The following is a 14,761-nucleotide window of genomic DNA, read 5'->3' as shown; positions in this document are numbered from 1 at the left end:
GACGGGGAGGAGACTTCATCATTTTAACTAGTTTTGGTAAATGCAATGGAAATGGAGAAATGGCCAAACCTTAAGTAACAAGAAAGGAGGAGAGGAGTAAAGAGAGGAGGGATTGATGGAAAAGAAAGAGAAGCAATGGAGTGGGAAATAAGAGGACAGAGGCGACTGCACAGGGAGACGGGGGAAATTGCGTAATTTCTGAAATTTTTCAATCTACGCTGTCAATCATGAAGTAGAGACAGAGGGAAAGCAAACATTGTGGATGGGCAACCATAGCACGAATGATGAATACAGCACAGAGAAGGTGACATTTGGAACAACCTGTGTGTGTGTCTGTGTTTCTAATGAGGGGGATGAAGCTTGTATTTCTAAAAAAAGTCTTTTTTTCTTTCTTTAAAGCACTAGCATGCAAGTGTATTTTTAACAACTAGGTATCTTGGGAAAGGCATTGCAAACTAAATTGCAGATCTTAAAAACATAATATGGTACATATAATTATGTTGGATATAATTTGTCTAACAAGCAAAGATCTCTATGTGCTCAGTTGAGATCTAGTATTTTGCCTTTGACTGTTGAAAATGGACGGTATGTTAATCTAGAAGAGGGAAAGCGAGTCTGCCCAATGTGGTGTCTAAACGATACAGAAACTAGGTTCCAATTTGTTTTCTACTGTTCTTTTTACTGTCAACAGCGTGAAGCTATGTTTAGTAAGATGAAAATAGACATTGGTTTTGTAGAAGGGAAAGAGCTCATTACAGAGATAATAGCTAGATATTTAATAGTTTTGTATGTACAGTTAATTTGGGATGCTGAATAATTTTTTTCTCCACATGCTTTGCACAAGCTATTTATTTTTTTTAAATAGTGGTGTCTTGTAATACCAGTTGGGATGGCCCAAATGTTTGGCATGACACCAAAATAAGTAAATAATGATTGAATTAATATATATCTTCTGACCATATCTTTTTACAACCACTATTATTCTGTTTAATCGTTTCATAAAACAGTCTTTCTTATATTAAATCAGTGGCCTCCTGAAAAGTCATAGCAGTAAACATGCTTTTGGAAATGGTTATGTGTCGTGCAGTATATTCCTTTTATTGATTAAAGAGAAGTATACGAGTAGCAGAGAAAGACTGAACCAAGCCTCATTAAATACATAAATATTTATTAGTATTTAGGAATGAGTAGAGTTCAGAACGGAGGCTGAACAGCAAGAGAGGCCCAGAGTTGTGTGTGTGTGTGTGTGTGTGTGTGTGTGTGTGTGTGTGTGTGTGTGTGTGTGTCTATCTATTTGTTAAGCTCTTGTGCGTCTCCTCCCTGCAGGCAGTTCCAGGGCCACACTGACGGAGCGAGCTGCATCGACATCTCCAACGACGGCACCAAACTGTGGACGGGAGGTTTGGACAACACGGTCCGCTGCTGGGACCTCCGAGAGGGACGGCAGCTCCAGCAACACGACTTCACCTCGCAGGTACACACTCGCTGCAGTCCAGACTAATGGGCCTTCATGCCGCTCACAGGCTGCTCGTGATCGATAACACTTCCCCGCTCTCATCTCCACAATTTCTTTCTCTCCTTCCTTTGACTCCTTTCTTCCCTCTCTCCGTCTGCAGATCTTCTCTCTGGGCTACTGTCCGACAGGCGAGTGGCTGGCTGTGGGGATGGAGAGCAGTAACGTGGAAGTCCTGCATGTCTCCAAACCCGACAAGTACCAGCTGCACCTCCATGAGAGCTGCGTCCTCTCCCTCAAGTTTGCCTACTGTGGTACGTACACACACACACACACACACACACACACACACACACACACACACACACACACACACACACACACACACACACACACACACACCGACTAGGGAGGCAGAACAAATCTTCTGCTGAGAAACAGTTCCTTTCTTTACACCCCTTGCCGTTCTCCTTCACAAAAGCAGCGCTTCCTCTCAGGCTTCTCCATATCTCACCTCCCCTGAGACTATATCTGCTGATGGCTGTGTGTGTGTTTTCTTCCTGTAGGTAAATGGTTTGTGAGCACAGGCAAAGATAACCTCCTGAATGCATGGCGGACACCTTACGGATCCAGCATATTCCAGGTAGGCCATAAAACACTACGTTTTTTTTACACAGCTGTCTGCAAATGCACAAGAAAATACCTAAGATAGTGGAAACAATTCACTTGTAAAATGTAAAAGATTGAAAAGATTTTTTCATGTTCCTGCTTCCTGTTTCATCCTCTTGATATATGAATACTGGAGGGTTATTTTGGGACACAAATACGTCAGTTTTCGACTTGAATGATGTGGTTTTCTGTGTCAGTGTTTGTACAATAACATGATGGTGATTCATTGACTGTCGCTTACGTGGCTTCCTCTCTGTCTCTCTTCAGTCTAAGGAGTCTTCGTCGGTTCTCAGCTGTGATATCTCCCCTGACGACCAGTTCATCGTCACTGGCTCCGGGGACAAGAAGGCCACAGTCTACGAAGTAATCTACTGAACACTTGATTGGCTGAAAAAAACAACAACTAATAATCAGGGGGCGGGGCCAAGGCTCCCTCCTGCACCAATGACTGTACAGAGCGTCGGTGGCATGGGAAACAAGAGACACTCAACTCGTACTTTGTTGTTTTGTTTACGTTTGTGAAAGAAATGAGAAAGAGAAGCAAAGGGGGCACAAAGTCACATCTCTGGAAAAAAACAAACAAACTTTGAACTTTGTTTTTAATGCTCTGAGAACGCTGGTTAGTCTATAGCTGCGCAATTGTGGGATTCCTCCAAAGAACTTTTGCTTTTGTTCCTTTTTGTTCCTTTTTTAACAAAATAAAACCTCTGTAGTGAACAAGAAATTAGCAACAACAAAAAAAACCAACTTATTTTTTTAGCCTTTTGAATTTTTCGCAAACAGTTGGACGGCATCGAGTGGAAAAAGACATGGGACTGAGGAAGTGAGGGAAGGGTTTAGGGGGGGGGGGGCTGGGAAATCTTCATGGAAATATCCGGTCCATATTCTGTGCTGTGTAAAAAGTCCCAGCCTGGCTCAGCTGCTCCGGTTTGGCCTGGTCTGGTCCAGCTACGCGGCTGCTCCTCGGGGCAGCAGATGCATGGCAGGATGGTTTGCTGTGAGGTTTAAGCTTTTTCTTCTTCTCATGGCTAAGTTTCAACAGCAACATGATTGTATCATCTCCAGTACATACATGACAGAACAGGGCTCGGTTTTCTCCAAAGTGTCCTGAGAGTTTGTGTTTGTATCTTTTTTTCTTTTATATATAAAAGAACAAATCCAGACTTATTGTGGAGATGTTTTTTTGGGGGAAACCACCCTGGAACAGAAAACCACGACCCCGAGGACAGAAAACTGAAGTCAGCTCAAACCGCTCACAACAGACACTCTCCAAGTTTTGGGGATGTTGCCTCCGCTTCGTCACCGTCATCCTTGACACTCAACATTAAATGTTTTTTTTATTGTATTCATTAGGGCACATATAGGCAGACAGGTATTTTCACAACTGCATCATGACCTTGAACCTTGCTATATATGGACATGTAAATAAAGTTCTCTAAAGGCAAACAAGGATGTTATCTGTGACTTGGATCTGTATGGGGCATCTCTGAAACATACATGCAGATTTCATCTGAGATCTGTTTTGGATAATTTGTGTTTTTTGTCTTTCATGAGCATCTTCTCACAGAGAAAAACAGACTAAAACAGCAGCTGGAGGATCAGTCCAGGTGTATTTTTCTTTTCAGCCACAGAACCAAGTCAAAATCTTGCCAGTTTAAACTTGAATGTTTTAAAACAAACAGAAATCAAAAGACGCATTTGTTGACTATTTGTTTAAACCCTTAACAGCCAGAAATGAGTGTGCTCGCAGTGAGGTGCCAGAAAGCATCGTAGAAATATTTGGTTAAAAAGTGAAGGATGTGAATGACGAGTACACACTCTGCCTCCGCTCTGTGATGGAAACATTCCTCTCTCGCTGAGGGAACATTACAGCACAAAGCGTCTCCTCTAGTTAGTGTCTGCCTCCACAGACGTACGAGAAAGCGTCCTGGGATTCAAACCCACTGCATGAGCAAACTACTCTGACTGGAGCTCTCAGTAAATGATGCAGCTGTACAGTAGTGTTTATATGCTAACTCGCAGTGTGGCGAGACAGAGGTGATCTGCAGTACAATAGGCTGAGAACTGGATTACTCGAGCAATAATACTCAAGAGGGAGTTGTAAAGTGATTGTGGGTTTAGACGAAGAGCTTTAACAGTGAGAGTAAACCTGAGGAAAATGAAGGTAAAGCATTTTCTCCTTCCTAAAGTAGAAAGGATTACTGGCACACAGGTGGATAATAAATAATTGGGCTTCATTTAATATTTTTGGTTTAAAATTGAATCTATGGTTTTGGCCTTTTCTTTTTTATTTTTTTAATGCTGCTTTTAGTAAACACAGCACAGAGCGTGTATGCACAGTGAATAACTAATAAGACTGAATGAAGAAACAGAAACAACATCACTAGTCTGCCCAGCTTCAGGGAGGTGATGTAATGTACAAATGCCCTTCATGGTATGTGCACATCAACGTGGGATGAGGACCAGGGACATGCATATTATGCCTACTCACAAAAACATATCAAATGACTTATAAATAGACCGATACTTCTTACTTTGTAGTAAAACCTTGTTTTTGTTTTTTGTTTTATTATTTGTTTAAAAAATGTCATAAAAATGATAATATTGTATGTCACAAAAAGTAATATTAATGTCATAGTATATGCCATGAAAGAAATGCTAAAAGGTCATAGAATAATATGCAAAAATAATGTTATAGTCTAGTGTGATTAAAAAGTTGGATGAGTATCCCATAAAAACATAGTTTATCATGCTATAAAATATCTCATAGAAAGTCATAGTCTTAGTTTATATTTGTGTGTGTGTTAGTATTCCACGCCACAGGGCCAGTTAACATGTTGGTGATGGGTCACGACTTCAAATCAAGTGATAAGTAAACACAGGTGTGTAGTCTCAGTGTGTCTGGACTGCTGGATATGTAGTATCTCTGACTGTAAAAACTGAAACAATTACACGACACAAAACACTATGCTAGATTCTAAATATTGCGCAAGAGCTAACAGCAAAAAATCAACTACAGTCAGCAATATAAAACTGCAGCATCATGGAAGAAGCAAGCAGCCAAAGATTAACCAAAGGAATGCGCGTCAGCAGCCCGTTGTAGTGTTCCATTCATCGTTGGTGTGATGGATGTTGGGCCAATTTGTCACAAGAGAAGACATTGATACCGGTGGGTGTATCTTTTTTCACTATTTTAACGCTACCTGAAGGTTTGGACAGTAGTGGGCTGTATATTGGCTGCGAGTAAAAGATAATGATTTTGAGTTTTGAGTTGAAAGGGCCGTTTTACGTGTACTTTATTTGGGAATAGACGAGGCAAGACAAACGGCCAGCTAAACTGTCTCCAAATAGTTTGGAAATATATATATCGAAAATGTTCAAAAGCGAACAATAGCATTGAGATTCTTATGCAATTAGTTGGTAAAGTTTTTAAGTTACAAAATAGTTTGAAATAATTCCTGGACATGTGTGCTGATGCTGTTTTTAATTCACAACAGTGGATTGATTTGCCACTTCCTAAAGATGAGTATAGAAAGCAAGAAGATTGGTTAAAAACAAAGATGGATTTAAATGACCAGTTTGTGAGTAATATGAAATGATAGCTGTCGGATAATGACAATCAGCTTAATTATGATGATGCTGATGTTAACCCTGCTGATAGTTTTTCAATTGTTTGAGAATGTCATGTTTAGTTTGCCACAAAAAATGTCTTAGTTTAGTAAGTCATAATAATGCCATTGCAAAGAAAACCAGTATATAGGAAGAAATCATAGTATAGTACTTAATAATAAAGTCACGCTATAGTATTTCAAAAAATGTTTGTTAGAAAAATTCATCGTATACTATATTGAAAAAAGTCATAGTATATGTTGAAAATAATGGTGTGTTGCTAAAGTTATTATAGTATGGTGTGTTGCTAAAGTTATGTGTTGAAAAAAGTCATAGTATGTTGAAAAAAAGTCATAAAATAGTCATAGTATAGTGTGTTGAAAAAAGTTACAGTATAGTGTGTTGCTAAAGTTATAAAAAGGCATAGTTTAGTATTTCGAAAAAAAGTCATAATATAGTATGTTGCTAAAGTCATAAAAAAGCCATAGTATAGTATGTCAAAAATATTCATAGTATAGCGTGTTGAAAAAAGTCATAGTATAGTTTGTCGAAAAAAGTCATAGTATAGTATGTCGAAAAAATTATAGTATAGTATGTTGCTAAAGTCCTAAAAAAGTCCTCAAAAATGTTCCTCTTGAACCAGCCTATTTCTAACTTGCACAGCAGCTGGATTCTCATGATGTCACAAGTTGAAGTGAGAAACCCGGAATCGCACAAAATTTTGTCTCTTCAAGCTTCAAATAATGCGTTTGTATCCAAATCACAGTAGTTCAGACCAATCAGTGTCTTGTGAGGAGAGACAGGCAGCTATAGGCGACTGTTCATTCAGAACAACAATGGCGGTTTACGTAAGAGGTTAGCTTAAATGCTGCAATAGCTTAAAGAAGAGCAAATAATGACACCAGAGACTTTTCTCAATGGAAAATATATTTTTGCTCTTTTCACTTCGGCAAGAGTTTGATTGACAAATGAGCGTTGTATAATAATTAATATAAAAATCTAGAAATATATTTGTTAAATTACCCACCAGATAAAGTAATCGAAATCTCTGATTAAAGCACAGTATTCTATACGTACGATAACATCGGCAGGTCCGCCTTATTGGGACTTAATTGCAATGGACCAGGTTTCAGAATATGCCATAAATGAGAATCCCCGTTGCCTATTAAAAAACACAGTCTTTGAAGATATCTGGCATGTCTGGTTCATGTATTTTAGATTGAAGCCCAGCACCTTCTAAAAATTCTACACATATGGAAATGGATGTAAATGAGCTCCAGTATCTAAAGATCTAAAGAGACAAGAACTCTTACACCGGTCATGCTCTAGGAATCCCAATCTATGTGTTGAATTATACTGTTCTATGTTTTGTCACCGTTACGAAACAATGAATCACCAATTTGCCTTTTTGTTGCTGTGGTGAGACGTCTAGGACTTAATGTCTTAAGGATGTCAAAATGATTGTGTAGTACTGGTGAAAGTTAGACAGCAGAGCGCTTTTGTGAATTCAGTTTTTGCAGATAACTTAAAAGTTTTACACTTTTTCGGAGTGCAGAGAAAGTTTGTTTCCTCACTGTGAATGAACGCGGGGTTGTTCACAAAGATTGATCAATGAAAAATTTGTTCTCGATGTTGAGAGAATTTAGTAATGGTTGTTTGGGTTTTTTCCCCTCTGCATTTAAATCTCAGGGAAGAATCGTCACAGCAGACACCTGAAAGGATGAACACAAGTTTGGTTTATTTTTCACACATAGTATTTCTTGTACAGCACATGGGAATCGCATCAGGAGGGAAAATTACACAGTGCAGTTAAAAAAAATAAAAAAAAAAAGAAAAGTTCCTTGGCTTTTTAAAAGAGAAACTAAACATGGGCTTGTAAAATGGAAAATAAAAGTTTGTATGCTGTTGGAACAGAGAAAGCACAGGCAGGGGGAAGAGACATTACTGACAGTTAAAGAAGAGTATCAAATGTCCCAAATATTCACGCCATACCAACTGCATAGCCATTCTACAGCATCATTCGGAGTAGTATACGAGCTTGTGTATGAGAATATCGTTTAGGTCTGCCTGTCGCTGATACGCAGGAAGGTAAAGAGGCAGGCAAAGGCATTAAACTGTACAGATGATCTCCAACGCTCGCTGGTACAGTAGCCATTGTAGAAGTCCCTCCTAATTCTTCTATCCTGCATTAGGGCTGCAGTCAGAAACATTGACAAATCTTGCTAAAATTGAATTAAATTGCATACTGTAATGTAAAATGTATCCCTTTGTATAACTTTGGCTATGAGACCATTCACTGTACCTACTGAGTAAAATCAGATGTGTCTCCTTCTTTCAGCAGAAGTGAAGCTTTAGTGCAACAAGCATGCAGTAAAACGTGGGACCCCTCCGACGGCTAAGTCTGTATTGTGATGTTGCAGCCGACGCCTGCTGTACACTGACCACAGACTCAACAGAAACATAGTTTAGTTGCACAATAAGGACTGAAAACAGACTACAGTACATTTACTAACACTTTGGGGGGAATAAAACAAAAACAACAAACAGAAGACGGAACAGAGAGTCTTATTTTTTTTCTTTACGTGAGACTGCTGATGTTAAACGCCCTTTGCCTGTCACCACCACCAAGGATAAAAACACAATTTAAAAAAAGTTAACAGAACAAAAGAAACATTTTCCCGCCTGTGTTACATTTGATTTTATAGATCGCCATGTGTGAGTGCGTCCCTCTCCGTTTGCACCCCTGAACCAGAAACGCAGTCATAGGCAACCCCAATACATAAACATATCATTACATAAGACGAGCAATCACTATTCATAAAAAATACTGAAATAAATGAGTAATAAAAGAAAAGCTTGAAATGTGCCTGTTTTAGATTACACATTGGTGACGTAGAAGCAGAGAGCTCTGATATACAGTTTGCCTGCCAGTTTAGAATATGATACAAGAAGGACTGAAGAGCAAGAATCAAGTTTAAAGGTGTTCTTTCAACATTTTGGGAAATATTTTTATTCCCTTTCTGGCTGTGGCTACAATATAAAGATTGATACCGCTCTCATCTCTGTACTGGAAATATAAGGCTACAGCCATAAGCCAGTTAGCTTAGCTTAGCTTAGCTGGAGGGAAGGGGGAAACGGGTAGCCTGGCTCTGTCCAAAGGAAGCAAAATCCACCTACCAGAACCTCTTAAGATAAATAATTAACAGGTTATAGAATGGATACAAGAATCATGATATAACTGAATAGTATTTATCATTTTCCTGTTTTACAGGGGGATTCTGGCTATCTATTCCTTGGCTGAAAGCAGTTACCAGGAAACGAGTGGACACTTAAGGAAGCTGCTGCTCCACACCAAGAAACATCAGTTATAACCTGTTCATTTGTGAGCTTTAGAGGTGCTGATAGTTAGATTTAGTTTCTTCTGGACAGAGCCAGGTTAGCTGTTTCCCCCTATTTTCAGTCTTTATGCTAAGCTAGGTTAGCAGGCCGCTTGTCACTTAGCCGACAGACAGAGTGGTATCAATCTTCTCATTTGAATCTATAAGCTTATTTGCCAAAATGTCAAACTTTCCCTTTAAGGTGTTTAGCGTCTCAATTAAAAGCAACCAATAGCTTACTGAACAAGATTTAGCCGGAGCACTTTGAACACTAGCACATCAGCAGGCAGGCGGACATGGAGACAATACCGTTGATAAACTTGTCATTTTATCTGGGTTGTAAATGAAAACAGCAACTAGTTGCATAAAAATTGAAAATCAGTCGCTGCTTAGTTGTCTGCTGATGATGGGCGTAATCGGAGGTGTTGATTCGCCCTCTTGCCTGCCTTACAGTGAGGTTGGCGTGCTGCTACTTCGTCTAGCTAACAGTGCCTTTAATGAGAGTGAGTGCAGTGCCCGGTGTCAGGAGAACAATCCAGGGGAATTAGAGGGAACAGCTCGGCTGATGTTCTGTGTTGGTGTGTCTCTGGGCCCTGCGAGAATCCCATTGACTCCGCTGCTCATTAGACGCTGCCTTTGTCAGACCAAAAATAAAATAGATAGTAAGCAGTGAGACGGGGAGCGCTGCGATGAATGTTTAATTGGGTGCTCTGTGTGTTGTGTGTGTGTGTGTGTATGTGTTTCTCTCTTCCTACGATTACATCAAGGGGGTGTATCTGAGTGTGTGTGTGTGTGTGTGTGTGTGTGTGTGTGTGTGTGTGTGTGTGTGTGTGTGGGTAGTCTTGCCCGATGACGTGCGCCTGTGTGTGCGTGTTTAAGTGAACAGGTCTTTGTTACATGTCAGAGTATGCGGGTATCTGAGGCGACCCCCTCCATCTCCACGCGTCATCGTTCCCCAGCTCCTGACACCTCTCGCTGGGGAGAGCGAGCTGCAGCGTCAGCCTCATTAAGGCTTCCACTGTCTGGCTAATGAATCGATTGTGTGGTATCAGTGCTCCTGGCTGGCGCTCCCACAGTGCTGCTCCGCACCTCCTCTGGGGGCCTCCCTTCCACTGAGCTCTTAATCAGGAAACAGCCCTAATTACCCTGCCTCCCTCCTCTCCTCCTCCTCTTTCCTCTCTCTTCCTTCCGCACTCTCGCTTTCTCTCCTCCTTCTTGTCTTTCCCTCCCGACTTTATCTTTATGCTCCACCGCCCTTTTTCCTTTGTCCTTCTTATCTTGCCGCTTCCCTTTTCTGCCTCTCTCTCTCTCTCTCTTTCTGTTATCATGCCTCATCCTTTGGGCTAAAAGTGGAAGGGAGGAGGAAGGAGGAGGCATTTGGGAGCTCCCACAATAGCTTATATCACAAGAAAAAGGGGGAGGAGAGGGGGTGTTGGTGTATAAGGGGTGAGGGTCAGGAGGACTCAGAGGACTGAGACGAAGGTGCTGCTGTTGCTGATGTTATGAGGATCAGGAGCGGTTGGCGTGGCAACTGGTTGCCCCACCCCCCACCCCCAAAATCTCCGTCCTGTCTCTTCCCATCTTTCTCCCGGCCCTCAGTACACCACCTCGTACACCGTGGCCTTCTTGTCCCCGGAGCCCGTCACTATGTACTTGTCGTCCGGGGAGACGTCACAGCTCAGCACAGACGAGGACTCCTTGGACTGGGAGGAGGAGGAGGAGGAGAGAGGGATGAGACAGATGGAGAGAAACAAAGAGAAAGATGTGACTCATCAGCTAATACTCAATCATATAAGACATATTTGCATTTCAAAACAGTTGGCAATTATTTCCAAACAGACAACTCCACAGCTCCAGGATGCTGACTCATTTGTCTGCTTCAATGTGAGACACAGTGCTCTCCTCCTCTGGAGGGATGCATCCTCATTAACTGCAGGTTTAAGCATCACTAGCAGCACACGTCTTATGGTCTGTATGAACTGGCAAAATGCACATTCCTCTTTTTTTTTCACCCCTTTCTCTCTCGTGTTTGAAAGCCAGACCTGGGCACCTGGCTTTAGATGATCTAAAGCTCCCTCTAGACCCCCTCCTCCTTCCCCTCCCTCTGCTACATCATCATTTATCTTCCTTCCTTTCTTCCTAGACTGTACTCCTCCTCCTCCTCCTCCTCCCTCTTCATCCTCTTGGGCTCCCCCTTTCGCTGTCCCCCTCTCTTATGTCGACTCCTCCTCGTGTCTAACTCCGCTCCCCTCTCCTCCCCTTCCCTGCTACAGGCACAGCAGGGCTGTCAATCATCAAGCCACCGGTGAGAGGCCATTTCACACAGGATCCCTTGTACTATACCAAGATAGCAGGTGGGGGGAGGTGGGGAGTGCTCAGGAGGGAGGAACGCAATGACAAGCCAAAAGATGAGTTCGGAAGGGGTGTGAGTCAGAGATGGAGTGGAAATGAAAATCAAAACGGAGGAAACAAAGAGGAAAACTTTGTCCTGACACTATTTACTAGTTCATGTTGGACATTGAATGCCTCTCTTGATTAAGTCTGGTGTATTATATAATCACAAGGGACCATAATGGAAATCCACTTTATTGTTTTATTCTCGGCCTCTGTTAATGTGTCGCATTTCTGTAGAGTGTATTCATTAATATGTGATTAAGGCATTACCCACGATGTGACATTAATATCTATGCAAATAAAGCTTATTTGATAAAAAATTACACCAAAACAACAAATGCGACGGAGCAGCAGAAGGGTAGGAGTGAATCAGGAGAAAGAGGGTAAAAGAATAATGAAAAGAAGACAGAGATAAACCACAGGACAAGGAAAGAAAAAAAATAGAGAGGGTTAAGGTACAGACTAGGGAGAGAAAGATAAAAATGAGCGAGCACATAGAGATAGAAAGGACAACACTAAACAGAGAGGAAATATGAGAGGGGCGTGGGGGTTAAAGAGAAGCTAGGAGACAGAAACTGGAAAGGACAGCGATAAACTAGAAAAGGAGGAAGAGGACAGAGAGGGCCGCTCTGTAACAGGAGGGGGCTGTTTGGCAGGAGAAACGTTTGGCATTTGGATAACAAAGCAGATAGCCAGCATTCTCCTTCAGTCCACGGGGAGAGACAGGAGCCGCCAACCTGCTGCCCACTGTGGCTCACAGAAATATGACTCAGAATGCTCATCTTCAATGTACCTTTATCTGGTTTCATTCACACCCAGATGAACTTGCTCAGCTAAAAATATTGCATCCCTGCATATTCATGTTTCTGCAAACGGAGCGTTGGAACACGATGGAGTTGTTCACATTTGTTCTGTTTTGTGTGTGTTTGTGTGTGTTTGGCAGCCTGCACTCTCTGATAAACCTCCGCAAGTCACCAAAGATAAACAAACCTGGAATTAAAAAAAATGATGTTTATCGTACTTTTTTCTCCCTCTGTAAACCCCCCTCATCTTTTTCCTCTCTTTTGCCTCTAGGGCTCTGTGTGTGTGTGCATGTGTGTGTGTGCATGTGTGTGTGTGTGTGTGTGTGTGTGTGTGTGTGTGTGTGTGTGTGTGTGTGTGTGTGTGTGTGTGAGGGAGAGGAAGCAGAGATAGCTTAAACAACACTATCCACATTGACAAACAGATGACTCTGCAGCCCCAGAATACACTCATATATATTTATATATACAAATATGTATTTACACAGAGCATTGCACTTGTTTCTCACCTGGAAAATACTGGCTCCATATGGTGTCCTCCATGCATTCAACAGATTGTCTTTTCCTGTGCTCACAAACCACTTGCCTGGAATAACACAGACCACAAAGAGCTACAGGTTAAACGAAGAAAAAGGGGTGATAATGGCGCAATATACTGTGTATAAATTGCATTCCAACAGTGTGGAGAGTAGTGATAAGTGTTTGTAAGGGCCTGTAGATATTATAGTAACATTGAATAAAGTTATCGTGTATGTGTGCGCATACCGCAGGAGGCGAACTTAAGGGAGAGAACGCAGCTCTCATGGAGGTGCAGCTGGTACTTGTCGGGTTTGGAGACATGCAGGACTTCCACGTTACTGCTCTCCATTCCCACAGCCAGCCACTCGCCTGTCGGACAGTAGCCCAGAGAGAAGATCTGCAGACGGAGAGAGGGAAGAAAGGGATCAAAGGAAGGTAGAAAATGAAATGGATATAGGAGGAGGAGGAGGAGGAGAGGGGGAGGACAGGAAAAAGGAGGAAAGGGTGCAGAAAAAGAAAACAAAACGGGAAATGGGGGGATGAGAGACGGAAGAAGATAAGGTTGATGAGAGAATGAGAAGAATGGAGGGAAGTTGGGAGGACAGATGAAGGAATTAAGTGGGAATGGGGGACATCAAGGAGAAGAGAAAGATGATGAGTGAGAACAGAAAAAAAGGAAAGAGCAGAACAACAAAGATAGAGGTAAATATAGATTGAATTAATACATTGGGAAAGAAAGAGAGAATAGCAAGAGAGAGAGAGAGAGAGAGGGAAAGTGGCAGATGGAGAGAGACAGCAAGCGAGAGAGAAAGTCATTACACGGTGGATCGAAACTCATCTGACAACGTTGGTCAACTCTATGGCTCTGTTGTGACAGTGAGGAGTGAATGAGAGACAGTGTGTGTGTGTGTGTGTGTGTGTGTGTGTGTGTGTGTGTGTGTGTGTGTGTGTGTGTGTGTGTGTGTGTGTGTGTGGGCGCCTGTGAGGTGAAATCATGTTTGTTGATGTGTTTTTGCAGGTGTGTTTCGGTGTAAATACCTGCAAACTGAGGTCGTGGTGTGTGTGTTTGTGTTTGGATTAATATGTGTGTGTGTATCTTTGCTGCTTCTTTATGGGTGCTGTTGTGTGTACATTTACTCCGTGTGTCCCTACAAGCTAAATTTGGCGTGTGTTTTTGTGTATATGACCATCTGATGCAAGTGTGTACATAACTGTTCGACCTGTTAGTCTTGTTGCAGTGTGTGTGTGTGTGTGTGTGTGTGTGTGTGTGTGTGTGTGTGTGTGTGTGTGTGTGTGCCTGCGAGGTGAAGTCGTGTTGCTGGAGCTGCCGTCCCTCTCGGAGGTCCCAGCAGCGGACCGTGTTGTCCAAACCTCCCGTCCACAGTTTGGTGCCGTCGTTGGAGATGTCGATGCAGCTCGCTCCGTCAGTGTGGCCCTGGAACTGCCTGCAGGGAGGAGACGCACAAGAGCTTAACAAATAGATAGACACACACACACACACACACACACACACACACACACACACACACACACACACACACACACACACACACACACACACACACACAAAACTCTGGACCTCACTTGCTGTTCAGCCTCCGTTCTGAGCAGGAGACACACAGATGAACACAAATACATTCATTTACACACACTCTAAGGACATACTGTGTGTGTCGTTGCTTCTTTTTCTTCTTGAGGTGTCAAATTAAATATATTTTAATCTTTCCTCCCTGTAGCTTCTACTGCCCTCACCTGATTCTCCTCTCCCCCCCGTCCCCCTTTCTCCTCACCACAGTCTTCCCTCCCCATCTCCTTCATTTCTTCCTTCTCCTACCTTGCCAGAATCTGGCTGTTTCATCCCACCGATATCCCCTATGGCTAGTTCCTCCCCCGTCTCCTGACCTGACTACAGGGTTAGTTGAGGAAGCCCCAGACTGCAA

General features: G+C 42.3%; 2 protein-coding genes across 5 annotated transcripts in view; one reads left to right on the top strand and one right to left on the bottom strand.

The window, feature by feature from the left end:
- Window positions 1–3,561, top strand: part of tle2a (TLE family member 2, transcriptional corepressor a) — a 40,379-nt gene extending 36,818 nt beyond the window's left edge. For all 4 annotated transcript variants that reach the window (XM_054603175.1, XM_054603174.1, XM_054603177.1 and 1 more), the window contains exons 17-20: window positions 1,327–1,474; window positions 1,617–1,767; window positions 2,020–2,096; window positions 2,390–3,561. In XM_054603175.1, the coding sequence (XP_054459150.1) occupies window positions 1,327–1,474; window positions 1,617–1,767; window positions 2,020–2,096; window positions 2,390–2,497 (484 nt within the window). In that variant the 3' untranslated portion in view covers window positions 2,498–3,561. The remainder of the gene's footprint in view (window positions 1–1,326; window positions 1,475–1,616; window positions 1,768–2,019; window positions 2,097–2,389) is intronic.
- A 3,886-nt stretch (window positions 3,562–7,447) lies between these two features.
- tle2b (TLE family member 2, transcriptional corepressor b) overlaps window positions 7,448–14,761 on the bottom strand; it is a 74,926-nt gene continuing 67,612 nt past the window's right edge. The window contains 4 exon segments of the mRNA XM_054603163.1: window positions 7,448–10,811; window positions 12,812–12,888; window positions 13,068–13,218; window positions 14,119–14,266. Coding sequence (XP_054459138.1) covers window positions 10,704–10,811; window positions 12,812–12,888; window positions 13,068–13,218; window positions 14,119–14,266 — 484 coding nt within the window. The 3' untranslated portion in view covers window positions 7,448–10,703.

This window comes from Anoplopoma fimbria, chromosome 8, assembly GCF_027596085.1.
Source record: "Anoplopoma fimbria isolate UVic2021 breed Golden Eagle Sablefish chromosome 8, Afim_UVic_2022, whole genome shotgun sequence".
Classification (NCBI taxonomy): domain Eukaryota; kingdom Metazoa; phylum Chordata; class Actinopteri; order Perciformes; family Anoplopomatidae; genus Anoplopoma; species Anoplopoma fimbria.
The sequence above is the reverse complement of the archived record's forward strand: the minus strand, read 5'-3'. Positions and strand labels throughout refer to the sequence as shown.